Genomic DNA, 16605 nt, shown 5'->3' with positions numbered 1-16605 from the left:
CAGCCAGGCCCGGAACAGCTCGCTCCTCGCCTGCCCCTCCCCCATGGCTGCCTCTCAGACATGGCTGGAAACTTTTGTGGGAACTTGAGGGTCTGCTGAATCAAGTGATGAAGGCTTAGATCTGGATGTGTTGAGTTAGTATTGGGCTGGGGTGTTGATCTGTGAGTGCCTTGGGTGGGGCCTGGATGAGGCTGGTTGACCTATTTGGAAATGTCTTTTGTGTGAAGTGTATCATTGGGCATGTGGAGGTATTATTGATATGAGAAAATGCTAAGTAACTGATTTACTATCTGAAAAGGGATTTACTATCGGGGAAAGAGAGGGAGGAAGAGACTGAACATAAACTGTGCACCTATGGATGAGGACAATGGGGGATGGGGAGGGGGCGGAAGGTGGGGTGGGAACCTGGTGGGGGGGGAAAAATGAGGAATCTTTATAATAATATGAACAATAAAGATTAAAAAAAAAAAGGAAGAAAAAGTAATTTAAATTACTACCTAATCTGTATTACTACCTATTCTATAGAAAGTTTGTTCTAACAATTTAAAAAACTTTATATATAAATTTACTGACCTGGTCAATGATGAAAAACCCAGCAGACTGCAATACTTGACACAAAGATTCTACTAGTTTCATTTTATCAACCGGATCCATTCCTTTATTTACAATTTCAAATAAACAGTCGCATGCTTCCTCCCGTAGAACTTCTATTGACATATGACCTAGCAGCATATTTATAAACCTGACAATGGAATAAAATGGTTGTTTTCAAACTGATGTATTTTGCTGGCTAATATTTTAAAAATAGACTTATACTTACCTATCATTGGCTATAAGGGATAAGTCTATCCAAGATACATAAGCCCCAACTACTTCAAGGCACTGACATGTCACTTCCGAATTAGTATACTGATAATTTTGCAGGATTTGGTACCATGATTCCACCAAGTTTGGAATGCACTGTTCCCTCATGGTATCTTTTATTAGAGTATTTCTACGAGCCTCCTAAAAACAAAACAAAACAAAACAAAACAAAACAAAACAAAACACCTTATATGCAATCAAAGCAGAGAACCTTGCAAAATAATGTTTGACATCTGAATAGTTGCACAGATTACCTCACCCCTAAACTTCCAGACTTTCAACACATTTCCTATTTATCAGCTCTAAAATCATACCCGGTGATTCCTTCTATTTCCTCTTTCCATTCTATTCCTCTGTGCCAAACTTGATCTATTAAACATAAACTATAAATAAACATTACTTAGAAATCTTAAGTAATTAAATATTGCTCAATATTATACAAACATGATGTTTAAGTTAGAGAAAATGGCAATAAATTAAATGCATGAAAGTAACCTTTATAAATGCTTGACATACATTGAATTTAAAGTTATTATAAACACTTGAATTAAGCTATTTCTGTTTTGTTCTTTATAAGGAGACAAAGCCCTGGACAGTAGCTTAGTTGGTTAGAGTGTTGTCCCAATATACCAAGGTTGTGGGTTTGATCTCCGGTGAGGGCACATACAAGAATGAACCAATGAAGGCACAAATAAGTGGAACAATGAATCAATGTTTCTTCCTCTCTCTTTCCTCCCCTTTTACCCCCTCTTTAAAATTAATCAATTAAAAAAAAGATTATATCAGGTCACGAACTATAAAAGGCAATGAGCTATGTGACCGAGAATACAGAAGAACCCAGCATTGATTCATAAGCAATGCTTCTTCCTCAGTCAGTGACTACACAGCAGTAGTAAATATAGATCACATCCCTACAAATTCACAGGAGAAAGTACTTACCTAGTTTAAAAAAAAAATCTAAATATTTTAATTTTAACCTACTTGGGGGGGGAAATTTAAGTTCCTTTGTAAGACAAAATTCAAAATGCTGAGTAAATCGATGTTTCTAACTCTCTATCCCTCTCCCTTTAATTATTCTTTATAATTATTCTTTAAAAACTTTATCTAAAAAATAAGACTTATGCTCCTTTTATTATATGCCCATTATCTCCTAAAAAATACATATTAAAAACTAAAAATTAGGCCCTGACTGAGTAGCTCAGTTGGTTCAACTGTGTCCCAATATGTCAAGGTTGTGGGTTCAAAGACTGGTCAGGACATACATAAAAAGCAATCAAAGAATGCATAGATAAGTGGGATAATAAATTGATGTTGCTCTCTCTCTCTCATATCAATAAATAAAAGTAAAGAAAAAAAACAAAACCTAAAAACTAATGAGAAGTTACTTGCCTCTGATGTATGCACTACATCACGATCCACCAACTCAGAATCAATAGCCATGAGGATTCGAAGGTACAGATCTACTCCCCTTGGATTTAGGTCCACTACTGAGAGGATGTCAAAAAAAAACTTGGGCCATTTAGTGAGATATTCTGTAACAAAAAGCAAGGCGAAGACTTGGGCTGCTTTATTTCGTATAAAAGTCTTCTCTGGTTGAGGATTCAGCATCTGACAATAAGAGAAACAGTCCGTAAAATTAAATGTAAATTGAAGTTTCAAACACTTGGTTTTTCTATTTATCATTAATAGGCAAAAAAAAAACATCAAACCTCAACATGGTATAGATTAGCTGTGCAACAAATATGCTTGAAAATGACCAAAGTATAATATTTAAGCAACTGAGCAAATGGGGAATAACCAAATGAACAAAGGTGCTAATGGTTATTTCTTGTCTCAAACTTTATTTTTTCCATTCTGACACATTTAGAGAAAAGTTTCAGGCATAGTTTATCAGTTCCTATTAATTTTCTGAGGGAAAAAATTCAATTATTTTTCTTCTAGCTGCTTGCTCTTTATAGGAAAACAAAATTTCCAACAATACAACTGCTACCTATCTATATATATATATCAACCAAATTAACAAATAAGAACATACTATGAATTAAGAACTTGATTGGCCATTTTGAAATGGGGTCTTTGTGAAGAGGATGTCCAGGAGGACTAATTTTTATGTGTGTTTCTTTTTCTTTTTCATTTTTTATCATTAAAAAAGAAGCTTCAATTACAGTTGACATTCAATTTTATTTAACTTCAGGTGTATGGCATAGTAGACATTCATGTAATTTACAAAGTGATTCCCCTTGATTAGTCTAGTACCCAACTGGCACCATACATAGTTATTACAATACTAGAGGCTCTGTGCACAAAATTTGTGCAGGGGGACGGTGGTGATGTCTCCTCAGCCCAGCCTGCACCCACTCCAATCCGGTACCCCTTGTGGTATGATGTCTGACTGCCAGTTTAGCCTTATCCCAGGGATCGGGCCTAAACCGGCAGTCGGATATCCTTCTCACAATCCTGGACTGCTGGCTCCTAATTGCTCACCTGCCTGCCTGCCTGGTTGCCCCTCTCTGCCCCCCTAATGGCCTGGTTGCCCTACCCAGCCTGCTATTCAATCATTTGGTCATCCGTCACTAACCCCCCTGGCTGCCTGGTCACAGGCAGCCATCTTGTGAGGACGTGAGGATGAATTTGTATATTACCTCTTTGTTATATAGGATTATTGACTATATTTCCTATGCTGTACTTTACTTCCCCTTAGGAGGGAGCTCACCTTTAAGAGTGAACAGAAAAGCCACTTTTGTCAAGCAGTAAAAAAACAACAAAAAAATACCTTTTAAAACCAAAGTTTCCATAATGTTTCAGTTATTCATACAGCTTAAAATTATTGCTAAGCTTTCATCTACCCATGATCTTCAAAACCAGTATTTTCTAAGAAAGCAACAGGATGAAATGGAGGGTAAATGATCCACATTTTTAACATAAAGTTGCAAATGCTTGCAAAAATAAAAGTTTAAATACCTGGCAAATTTGAGGTACTAAATGAAATTACAATTTTACCTGAGCTTGAAGCCAAGATATGAGCGTCTCCCTAATTAGTTGCTGTTGAACAGTAGTTAGTTCTGAATATCTGTTCAAAATAGATAAGAAAAATAATAATGGCTATATTTGGTGTCTGCAGTTTTAAAAAATAAAAACCTCTTATATATTTGAAAAGGAAAATTTGTATAGCACTCAATTATCTGAAGTTCTCTAAAATAAATTGATAATGCCTCTCTCTCATCACTTGCTTTAAGGAAAAAGGATAGGTGTGGGAGTGGCAGATGAAGCATCAATATTGTTATCAGTTTAATTTGTGGTAGGTTCACGTAGAAAAAAACGGCAGCTACACAAGTTTTTCAAATGGAAGTAAGTCCATCTTCTGAGATCTGTGGTTTACAGAATAAATCAATACACAAACGAAGGGCCCTCTGAGCTAGGACTCATTGTTTTCACTTAATTAAAGCAGGGCTTCTGAATACAAGTGCCCATGCTGCCACTCAAGTCGAACAGAGAGCTGCCATGTAAAGCACAGGCTGGTGTTGCTACATCTTCTGATATTTTCAGAGAAACTGGAAACCTATTGGTTTCCCTGTAAAATTTTGGATATTTATATGTAACCAACAAATTCGGTATTATTAAAACACTTTGGGTCAAATCAAAATACAGCTATAAACTGGATGTCACATTCACTGTTAAATTACAACCTGTATTATGATTTCCTAAAAAGGGAAAAACTAATTTTTTAAAAATATATTTTATTGATTTTGTACAGAGAGGAATGAAGAGAGATAGAGAGTTAGAAACATCGATGAGAGAGAGTCATCGATCAGCAGCCTCTTGCACACCCCCTACTGGGGATATGCCCGCAACCAAGGTACATGCCCTTGACCGGAATCAAACCTGGGACCCTTCAGTCCCCAAGCCGACGCTCTATCCATTGAGCCAAACCGGTCTCGGCGGAAAAACTAATTTTTAAAAAACAGCCTACACAAACTTCAGTTATGCAGTGAGAAAAAGACTTACTTATATTTAACTTGATGTTCTAAAACTTGAAAGCAGAAAAACTTGATGTGATCATCACTAGGAAAAAAAGAAAAAAGAAAATAAGCAGAATATGAATTGGGGAAAACAAATCAAAGATAAAATATTTGGTAATAAAATAGTTTAAAAGTTTCTCAAAGTAGACATTTGGCTTGCTTTTTACTTACTGATCTCATTTATTACATTCTTATCTATTTGTTTAAAATACTAAGAGCATTTTAAATATTATACAATATTCAACATTTCCACCAAATCTGGCAAGCAGAACAACCAAACAAATTAAAATACATCTTAAGTATAGTACTTTGCAAACAGACGACACACACCCTAAATTCCAGATGTTACAATTCCTGGAACAACTCATAAAGGTGAGGTGTTAAAATGACAAATGATAGAACTGCCAGAGACTGTTAAATCAGAATTGTTTATCAAAGTCATACTTAAAATTCAACCGCAGGCAGTTCTATTGCAGCCAAATCCAAACAATCGGTATCACCTGACTGGCAGTCTAGCCTCAAAAGTCAAACAGAAAACCAAGGTACAAATATATTGCCCTTACAAAAGGAGAGCAAAAATCAGTATCCATCAATTATTGACTTTCACTTGTCTCTCTTGGGGTAAGCCAGAGTTGCAGTGAGCTAGCTACAAACTCTGAGAAAGCCCCTTTAGTGAAGAACAATCTATTCATCCAAGATCGTTAGTTTGAGCCAGGATTAGTCATAGGAAAAATTTTTCATATATAAAGCTAACTGGTCACTACAAGAATGGAGATGTTATCTTTATTTAGACAACATGAATTAATCAAATAAATAAAACAATCTTTTTTTTTTTTTTTAACATTTTATTGATTTTTTTACAGAGAGGAAGAGAGAGGGATAGAGAGTTAGAAACATCAACGAGAGGAAAACATTGATCAGCTGCCTCCTGCACACCCCCTACTGGGGATGTGTCTGCAACCAAGGTACATGCCCTTGACTGGAATTGAACCTGGGACCTTTCAGTCTGCAGGCCAATACTCTATCCACTGAGCCAAACCGGTTCCGGCTCCTTTTGTGTGTTTTATTTTATTTTTTTTTATTTTATTGATTTTCTTACAGAGAGGAAGGGAGAGAGATAGAGAGCTAGAAACACTGATGAGAGAGAAACATCGACCAGCTGCCTCTTGCACACCTCCTACTGGGGATGTGCCCGCAACCAATGTACATGCCCTTGACCGGAATCGAACCTGGGACCTTCGAGTCTGCAGACCGATGCTCTACCACTGAGCCAAACCGATTTCAGCTTGTGTGTTTTTTTTAAATCCTTACCCGAAAATATGTTTTCACTGACTTTGAGAGAGATGAGCGAAGGAGGGAAAGAAATATCAATGTGAGAAACATCAATTGATTGCCTCTTGTTATCGCCCCAACCAGGGATCAAAACTGACATCTTTTGGTATATGGGATGATGCTCTAACCAACTTAACCACCTGGCCGGGGCTGAAACAATCTTTTAAGAGTTTTTTAAAGTTAGGTTTAGTTAGCACCTCTTCTAATATCTTAGGGTTTTTATCCTTATCATGGATGATATTGAAGCCTTAAACTAAGTATAGAAGACTTAAATTTTCCATTCAAAAAGTAAACTATAAGAAGCTTTTAATTAACAGCTGGACCTTGCCAAAACCGGTTTGGTTCAGTGGACAGAGTGTCGGCCTGTGGACTAAAGGTCCCAGGTTTGATTCCGGTCAAGGGTGTGTACCCTGGTTGCAGGCACGTTCCCAGTGCTGCGTGTGCAGGAGGCAGCTGATCGATGTTTCTAACTCTCTCTCCCTTTCCCTTTTTCTCTGTTAAAAAAAAAAAAAAAAAAAAAAAAAAAAAAAAGCTGGTCTTTATTTAGTCTAAGATTTATGTATGTTCTGAAAAGCAATTTTTTCAATAAACTGGAACACTTGGTTTTGTCTGTAAAAATGTAGTAACTAATACCCACAGCATGCGGAAAACTCCGCTAGGAGTCATCACTAGCCTCCAGGAACAACTACTCACAGAAGCAAGTTGTTTGCTTATAGCGGGTCCATTGTTTCCCGATGTCTCACTATGCCAGCTGCACCTCTTTTGTAATTAAGTAATTTAATGAACTATTATATAAACTAATGAGCATGATACGAGTTCTTATTTTTGTAAAAATCAAGTTGAAAGCTTTCAAAAGAGTTCATAGGAAGTCACATTGCAGGGGAAATACATGTAATGTGGGTTAGATAACCACAAGGCTTGGAGGGAGGGGGATAAATAACCAAGAAGTTCAGGAACCTGCAGTCATTATTCCACAGGATGGATTATGGGTTTGATCAACGTAAGAATGACAAAGTGAGTGCTAGTAGCATGTACACAAAGAAAAGACCTCGGTCCAACATCAAGATTGGTAAGTGAGTGCTTGATTCAGCAGCTCTTTTACTAAAATTGGAACAATACAGCCCGGCTGGTGTGGTTCAGCGGTTGTATATTGACCAAAGAACCAGAAATCTCAGGTTTGATTCCCAGTCAGGGCATATGCCCAGGTTTTGGGTTTGATCCCCAGTGGGGGCCATATAGGAGGCAGCCAATTGATAACTTCCTCTCTTGTTGATGTTTCTCTCTATCCCTCTCCCTTCCTCTCTCTAAACATCAATAAAAATATATTAAAAAAAAAAAATATATATATATATATATATATATATATATATATATATGAACAATAGAGAGATTAGCATGGTCCCTGCATAATGATGACACACAAATTTGTGAAGAGTTCCATATTTTAAATAAAGATTGGTAATTGAATGCTTACATACTTTAAACTAAAATAAAAAATTAAGATTATAATTTGATTACCTCTTTTACCAACTCTTTAGAAAACCAACTATCACTCACATCATAAGAAAATAAGGAAATTTTGCCCTAGCCAGTTTGGCTCAGTAGATAGAGCATCGGTCTACGGACTGAAGGGTCCCAGGTTCGATTCTGGCCAAGGGCACATGCCCAGGTTGCAGGCTTGATCCCCTATAGGTGGTGTGCAGGAGGCAGCCAATTGATGATTCTCTCTCATCACTGATGTTTCTATATCTATCTCCCTCTCCCTTCCTCTCTAAAATCAATAAAAATATATTTTTTATAAAAGGAAATAAGGAAGTTTTAATGTACTACATTCTAGTCCGGATATGCTGTCAGGTGCACAACATGAAGCAAAGGATAGTTCTACTGAAAAGTCAATCCTGGAAGGGCCAAATTATTAATTTACTATTTTTCTCATTTCTACACTAAATGATTTCCCAAAACACAGGTCATAAAATGTTTTTATGAAAGCATTCTCCAAACACAGGTAAATTTGAATCCTGTCAAGTTCACAGAAATTTAAATTGTAAGAATCATGAAAATTTTGTCTTAGTTACCTGTATGTCCTCTGGGCCAGAGCCTCTGCACACACCTGCCAGGCATCTGGGGAGATCTTTAATTGCTCAAAATAGGCCAGGGCCTGGAAGAGGAAAAGCAGAAATGCTTTTGTAATGTCAATTCTAATGCCCTGTCAACACTAAACAAATATTCTGTGAATCATAAACCGGTAATAAATCAGTGAATCTAAAAAAAAGTAGCTGAAACTTTGCATTGGGGCTTCTGAATTTGTGCCACTTAATGACTTTAGAAAAAAGATTAAATAGGAAACAAATCCATCAGTTAGAATGTCGAACCTGTTTCCTCACAGCAAAGGAAATAACATAAAAAAGTCCTTCAGACCTCACTGGATTGTTAGGAGGCTCAAGAAGTAAAACATACAGACGAAATAGAGCGTCGGCTTGGGGACTGAAGGGACCCGGGTTCGATTCCCGTCAAGGGCAGGTACCTTGGTTGCGGGCATATCCCCAGTAGGGGGTGTGCAAGAGGCAGCTGATCGATGACTCTCTCTCATCGATGTTTCTAACTCTCTATCTCTCTCCCTTCCTCTCTATACAAAATCAATAAAAATAAATAAATAAATAAATAAATATCTATTAAAAGAAAATAGACTCCTACTTCTAAAAAATATCTCTCTATATATATTTATAAAAAAGTAAAACATACAAGTACTCATCAAATGCAAGTAAAATGATATATAAAGGGTGTTTTCCTATTTCATAGCAAATAAGTCATTAAAGAGGTGACTATAAAAGATAAAACATATTGTATGCCATTTGGTTTAATTAAAAAGACTGTTTCAATTCAACTATATCATGTAAGTTCCCTAAAATGTGAGATTAAAATCAGAGTACAATTGTATGATATGAATTTTGAAAAAGTACTCAAATAATTGAAAAGGTCAAAGCTTTAGGAAATAGCTAAATCATTTATCATCCCTCTATTCATGCATTCAAGGCCTTCTTCTAAGAGTAAGTGTATGCATTCAGGGCCTTGTTCTAAGAGCACTAAGTCCATGTGCCTCTATCCCACTGTTGGGAAATGGGGAGTGACTTCTGCCACTCTTCCATGCTGTAAATGGCATCAATGACAGATGCAGGTTTCACATATGACAATGGACAAATAGTAATCTGAGCAACTTATGAAAAGTATCTCAAACAGCCAAAAATTTACACATACACTAGAAACATTGCTAGATGATTTTTTTTTAACATGTTAAGCGCCCAGCTTGTTTTGTCTTCCGGACAGAAAGCATAGTGTCAGTCACCGGTGACTGACTGCTTAAGGTGGTAAAAAGTAGTTTACTGATTTTTAGAGAGAAAGGGAGAGGGAGGGAGAGAAATATGGACAAGAGAGTGCAACATAGTTCTGTTGCCTCCTGCATGATCCCCGGTGGTAAAGCTCACAGTGCCCTGCCTGGGAATCTAGCTGGCAACCTTTTTGAGCATAGGACAATGCCCAACTAACTGGGCCACACTGGCCAGGGCCAGTGATAGATGACTTTAAAGTACTTACATACTGATACAATCCTTGAAATTAATTAGAAGGAATATTAAGCTTTAGTAAAACCTAATTTTGATTAGTCAATATTTTTATTTATTTTTGTTAAATTTATTGGGGTGACACTGGTTAATAAAATTATATCAGTTTCAAGTATATAATTATAATACATCATCTTGAAAATGTTTGTGCCCCACTAGTGTTAAAAATAATTTTATCAGTTTACTATAGAAGTTGTAAAAATGAAACAATAAAAATACCAGAGTGCACTGCACTTAGCAAGAATAACTACTATTTTGTGTAACTTGTTTTAGTTATAATGTTTATATGTATTTATTTACATACATTTATGTATCTACATATATACTGGGTCAAAATTATTCCTTTGGATTAAAGGTTTAAAAAAAAAAAAAAGCAAAAAACCCCTGCTTTTTAGGTGATAATCTCCTGTATTATGTAACTGCATGAATGAGGAAATGAGTTTTCATTCGTGGTTTCAGTTAACAGAGAACCAAAGTAATGAAGGTGAGTAGATGAAGATCACCAAATACTATCTAAAGTATAAATAATATCTTTAGGAACTACGAATATAGGAATCTAAGCAGCTGCAAAAGAATCTAGCTCACTTTTCATTTAACAATATTTCATAAAATCTAGGGTTTCCTTTACAAATATCTCAAAGGCCAGGGCCGGTGATAAGGTGGAAGTTAATCATGTAAGTTGCATTACCACTTATCAAAAAAAAAAGGAGGGTGAATTCAGCTGGTAGAACTGTTACTGACATACCACTCTTGAAATAAAGGCAAGTTTTAAGCCAAAGAAAGATATTTTATTCACACATTAAAAAGTGAACCGATAACTAGAAAGTTTTCAGTTTTAAACTAGTCTTTGCATTCTAAATTCCTGTTAATAGCATTAAAAATTTTTTTTCTGGCAATGACGAACAAGTCAAAGCTTTTATCATGTTGTTCTTCTATCTTATACCTTCTTTCTGAGGGCCTATTGTCTCTCAGTGCCAACAGAGATAAATCAGCTCCTTTTATTGCCCATGCAGAAAACAGAGAACTAGAACTGAGAATGTGGGTTGGCAGTCATTTCCTTACCACCAAGCTGAATTAGATCCCCACTACTGAACTCTAACATCGGGGCTATCAGAACTCATTTTTCCTTAAGACTTCTCCATTTCCATCCTGTTACTCAGGCTGGCTGAATGTGATATCAAATGAAGCCTAGACCACATATGCCTGATTGACAGAACCCATTTTTATTGACGAAAAGCGTAACTTCCATATATTAAAAACACTAACAATTTCTTGGTTTTACTTTTCTGAAAAGAAAATCATGACTTTTAAAAAAAATATTTTTTAAATAACATCTGCGAGAGGAAGGGAGAAGGATAGAGAGATAGAAATATCAATGATGAATCACTGATCTGCTGCCTCCTGCACACCTCCCATTGGGGATGGAGCCCACAACCCAGGTATGTGCCCTGACAGGGAATTGAACTGTGACCTCTTGGATCACGGGTGGATGCTCAACCACTGAGCAATACCAACTGGGTAATCGTGGGACTTTTTAAAAAATCTGATAGATGGTGGAATTTAATTTAAAAAATATATATATATATATAAAAAGTTTTTCAAAAAGGAACCTAAAAGAATAACACAGAAGGCTAATAACGAAAACTCTTAAAGCTTTTATTACAATAACCATGCAATATCAAGCCAGAATCAGGTAAACATCCAGGATACTTCAACTATGTGACTAAGGGTTTAAAGAAGGGCAGCTTAAACTCCTACGAAAACAAGTATTTGTCTGCATAAACAAGACATAGACTTTTAATGTCTTTTCATGTCCTAACCAGTTGGATATCTTGTAGTTAGCTAGTTATTTAAATCTCAATTCCTGTTATTTCCCTCTAGCTTAGGGCTGATCACTTAACAGCAGAGGCATGCACAGGCGCTAAGATAGAAAGTACCTTAAATTTTTTTTACTACTTAAGAAAATTTCTGCTTAGCCCTGGCCAGTGTGGCTCAGTTGGTTGAGTGTTGCTTCCTGTACGGAGAGGTTTGTTTGATTGTTGGTCAGGGCACATGCCCCGCTTGCAGGCTCAATCCCCACTAGGTGGCTGTGCAGGAGGTAGCCCATTGATGTTTGTTTCATTGATGTCTCTCTCTCTTTTTCTCCCTTTCTCTCTCTCTAATTAAAAAAAAAATAAAAAAAAAAATTCACATTTTAAAAAATTCCTGCTTAAAAGCACAACTAAAAGTGCTAACATTTAGTGAGATTATTAACCTCATTTAAAATTATAAAAGACTAGAGGCCCGTACATGCACTGGAAGAGGGGTCCCTCAGCCCGGCCTGCCCCCTCTCACAGTCCGAGAGCACTCAAGGGTGGGAGGCGACCCGACGATCAGGGGAAGGTAACATCCCATCACACCTCTGCTGCTGCCACTGCTGGCAGCGCAAGCCTCGGCCGGCCGGGTGGCTGGGCAGCTGCCATCTGAGGCCTGCCTACACCTCAGGCATCAGCTGGGCAGCCACTGTCTGAGGCTTGCCAGCGCTTTTGGCACTGGGTGGGAAGCCGCCATCAGAGGCTGGCCCTGGGAGGCTGGGGGGCTGAGGGAACAGGGTGCCGCCATCTTTGAGGGTGTGACTGCAATTAGCATATTCCCTCTTTATTAGATAGGATATCCTTTCCTATGAGTAGAATGAAGAAAGAAAATGCCTCTCCTTCCACTTATCCTAAACTTCAAACTGCCCACACCTTTAAATATTTAATTATAGGCTTGTTCTTTAGATGTTTCTTTTATCATCTAACTATAGTCATAATTATAGGTGTAGACTACATTATGTTTCATTGTTAATGTTGACCCAAATATCCGAGCATTATTGGATTCCTTGTCATATGATCACTTTAAGCTAGGATATGGCATATCATAGCTACTCATTTACATGTCTGCCTGGACTAAATAACAAGGATGTTAAATATCACTAATGTAAGGGTTAAACTTGTGAAGACCAAGCCATGCACTGGGAAAATAAAATATGCATGTCTGCTACTATGGAAAGTCCCTTAACTAATCCTTTGTATTAAAATTGTAAAGTAAGCCGAAACCGGTTTGGCTCAATGGATAGAGCATCGGCTTGGGGACTGAAGGGACCCGGGTTTGATTCCGGTCAAGGGCATGTACCTTGGTTGCGGGCATATCCCCAGTAGGGGGTGTGCAAGAGGCAGCTGATCGATGACTCTCTCTCATTGATGTTTCTAACTCTCTCTCTCTCCCTTCCTCTCTGTACAAAATCAATAAAATATAATATAAATTTTTTTTTTAAAAACATTGTAAAGTAATTACCAATGATTAGCAATGTGACATAAACACCTACCTTGAATCCCATGAGATTTTAACACTTGTTGAGGCAACTTAACAGAAAATAAATCACAACCCTCAGTGTTTCTGTATTCAGAATATATTCAGATACCTCAAATTATATTATCTCTATTCATTTCTACCCAAATTAAACCTGTATCATCAGATGTATTTTGTATTCAAGTCCTCTAATGCAAACCTGTGGTAACATGGTTTTAAAAATTAAGCAAACTTAACTTACCCTTTGTCGGAAGTCTGAATCAGCATTTGGATTTAGCCCTAAAAGAGCCTGTTCATCCATCCCTGCTGCTATACTTGGGGTTTTCTGGTTACAACAGACGTGCCCTCTAATCCAACAGAAGAATCCACAAACATCTGGACACACACACACACACACACACAAAAAAAAGGAAAGAAAACAATACTTAATATAAATAGATGTTTATCCAGAATATAACAAGTAACATTATGCAAAGACACTTAAGTGTTTTTAAAAAGCTTCTTTTGAAATTATCCAAATTATAAAAAAACCTAGTGTCTCAAAAAAATGAGCCTGCTAAATATTCCACAAATGTTTAATTTCTAAAAATTCAAAGTATGCCATTAAAGTTCTCAAATTTTCTTCTTTCAAGATCATCAATAAAGTATAGAAAAGAATTTTTTTCTACTTGAAATAAAAGCATCTAATTTATGAAATGTTATGTACTATCTTCAGTACATACTTAAAAATGCAATTGTGCAACTATATGAAAAAAGTGACAAATCCAGATTATGCTAATTTTAATAATTTGCCTACTTCCTTTTATCAATATCACAACCTTAAAAAAAAGATTAGATTGCCTGGCTAAGTAGTGACCTCAGAGTTCAATACCCTTATTGGAGTGTCTACAAGTACTTCAAGAGAAGTCAAATGCGAAGAGAAGAAATAGGAGTGAAAACCTGGCAATTTAGCTTTTGAACAATGGCTGACCTGCCTTTTTCAGATCACTGCTCTTCCCAGTCAATTTTAGAAATGTATTTCAAAAAGTGTTTTTTAATAGCTATAAAAATTGACAAATACTATCTTTAAGAATATTTTTAAGTCTCCAGAAAGCAATGACTTTTTCATAAATTAGTGTCTTAACATTCTCAAATAAGAAAATGATAAACCCCAAAAGACAACTTGGTTTTTGATAGAATGAATGTTTGAGGAAACAAGAAACAAACTTTAAATAATGTAAAAGGCACATTTATTCTCTCAAGACCTGTGAGATATCGATAGGTAGACCAGGCCTTGCTACTCCCAATAAAAGGCTTTTTGGAGTTTGGTTTAATTATCATAACAAAAGAAGATGAGAGCCTAAAGAGGCAGGAGGATAAGGGAGGGCGGTGGAAGCGGCCTCTAAGCTTCAGAGTCTAAGGAATGGTGAGGCCAGGATCAGATCCAGGTTAGAGGTCCCCTACTCTTCTGTTTTCCCCTGGGCCTGCCGGAATCCAATGACAAATATGTGCCGAGAGCCTGGAAGAAGACAGCCCAGGCCCCTCTCTAAGGTTACTGACATACTGGCAGCTTCTCTCTGCCCTCAGGATCAAGATTCAAACACTTGTGAATGACTCCTCACCAACTGGCACCCTCACCCCAAAGGCCAGTGATATTCTGCCTTTCATCTTTGCACACACTGCTCTTTCCAGGTTACTTGGTTAACCCTGTCCTTCAGAACTCAGCTTAAAAGTCACGTCTTTAAAGATCATGTCTTTGATCCCTATTGTCTAACTCTCCCAAACTGGATTAACTGCCCCTCCTAAGTGCTGATTGTCACTGCTTGCTGATTAGCTTTCTCATTAGCCTTAAGGGGCAAGGACTGACAGTCTTTTGTATTTGGAAAAACCTGGATTTGTATTCCAATCTTGTCATTTTCAAACTGGGGCCAAGTGACAGCTAGCAGACCCCAAAGAGCCCTTTCTACAAAACGGGGAAAAGTGCACCTCCTCACAGTGAAAAAACTTCAATGAGGTAAAGCATGCCTGGGCCTTCAATTGGTTATTTACAATTCAGAGCCCCGCGCATGGGGTATGGGAACTTCTTGGAAAATTCTGGATTTATCGTATCATACTAGGAAGCTGGCATTTTGAACAGATGGGAAAACACAAAGGCAGCGGTTCCCCTCCCTCCACATTTCACCATCACCCTTTCCGCCAACAATGACAAGATTTGCTAATTCCTCTGAAAAGTGCATACAGATATAAAAGACAAACTGAGTTTCTAGAAATCATAATGCCAGAAGTATATAAGATTCCTTGGGGGAGAAAAAAAAAATTATTTTGCCGAAACCGGTTTAGCTTAGTGGATAGAGCTTCGGTCTTTGAACTGAAAGGTCCCAGGTTCGATTCCGGTCAAGGGCATGCACGTTGGTTGCGGGCACATCCCCGGTAGGGGATGTGCAGGAGGCAGCTGGTTGATGTTTCTCTCATCAATATTTCTAGCTCTCTATCCCTCTTTGTAAAAAACCAATAATATATATTATTGATTTTCATATATGTTAAGATATATATATATATATATAATTGATTTTTTATATATATAAAGATTCCTTGAATTTGGCATATGTTCCTTTGAATTTACCTAGGGAAGAAGCAAGAGGTCCTAAGATAAAACATGGCAAATAAAACTACCTAAGGAAACTTAAACTTGTTACAGTTGTCAGTACAGAAAGAATACTTCATAAAGATGGCACTTGGATAATAATCAATGTGCAAGGAAACATAGTAAACTATGTATTGTGTGCAAACACCCGAAAAGTTACCACCTGTGCGAAAGGTGACAATCCCCCCGCCCCCTTTAAGGACGCTGTGCACGAACACATGCTCTAACGTGGCACGGTCTTGCACGTTTAAACTTTTGTTACAACCCGATAAGCACTTCCATTACGAATCTACCCAATGTTCTGGAGAAAGGTAAGCAACATAGTTAAAATAACAAGCCCTCGCTTCTCCTGGGTAGCTATGAAATCAAGAACCAAACAATTATGAAAACAATTTCTCCACGCCTACTGAAGACTGCTCACATACTAGCACACCGACTCTTTCCAGCTCTGACACCACGCTGACATGTCGCTTTAATAAAACGTAACTTCCACCTCCCAGTAAAAACTAATTAGCACTTCAAAAAAGTACTCCTTCCCCCCTTTCCCCTTTTTCTTCTGGTTACAGAAAATATCGCTCCTGCAGAATTGTGAGGAAGGGACGGGAAGAAATGGCGTGTCTCTGCTGGCAAATTATTACACAAAAATAACACTTTGCGCTCTCTCTCTCTTTTTTTTTTTGTCCTGAGGTGGGGGGGAGGGCAATCAAGTTTTAAGTCCTCTGCAAGTGAGACACGCTGCAACTATTACAGACGGGCTTGGTCACTTTTATTAATGAAATTGGGGGCCACCAGCGATTCGGCCTCATCCCCATCTTTCCCC

General features: G+C 37.4%; 1 protein-coding gene and 1 pseudogene across 5 annotated transcripts in view; one reads left to right on the top strand and one right to left on the bottom strand.

The window, feature by feature from the left end:
- The window catches only part of XPOT (exportin for tRNA), a 43833-nt gene that overhangs the window by 26598 nt on the left and 630 nt on the right, over positions 1 to 16605 (bottom strand). For 2 of the 5 annotated variants that reach the window (XM_036458860.2, XM_036458861.2), the window contains exons 2-8: positions 13404 to 13537; positions 8291 to 8373; positions 4870 to 4926; positions 3865 to 3934; positions 2254 to 2472; positions 821 to 1005; positions 574 to 742 (exon numbers count right to left, since the gene is read on the bottom strand). In XM_036458860.2, coding sequence (XP_036314753.1) covers positions 574 to 742; positions 821 to 1005; positions 2254 to 2472; positions 3865 to 3934; positions 4870 to 4926; positions 8291 to 8373; positions 13404 to 13463 — 843 coding nt within the window. In that variant the 5' untranslated portion in view covers positions 13464 to 13537. Of the gene's footprint in view, positions 1 to 573; positions 743 to 820; positions 1006 to 2253; positions 2473 to 3864; positions 3935 to 4869; positions 4927 to 6194; positions 6216 to 8290; positions 8374 to 13403; positions 13538 to 16605 lie in introns of those variants that run through there. The other 3 variants (XM_036458862.2, XM_036458863.1, XM_036458864.1) reach the window with 3 other exon arrangements.
- LOC118730995 lies at positions 7562 to 7662 on the top strand (annotated as a pseudogene).

Source organism: Pipistrellus kuhlii, unplaced genomic scaffold (assembly GCF_014108245.1).
Source record: "Pipistrellus kuhlii isolate mPipKuh1 unplaced genomic scaffold, mPipKuh1.p scaffold_m20_p_3, whole genome shotgun sequence".
NCBI classification, from domain to species: Eukaryota; Metazoa; Chordata; class Mammalia; order Chiroptera; family Vespertilionidae; genus Pipistrellus; species Pipistrellus kuhlii.
The sequence above is the reverse complement of the archived record's forward strand: the minus strand, read 5'-3'. Positions and strand labels throughout refer to the sequence as shown.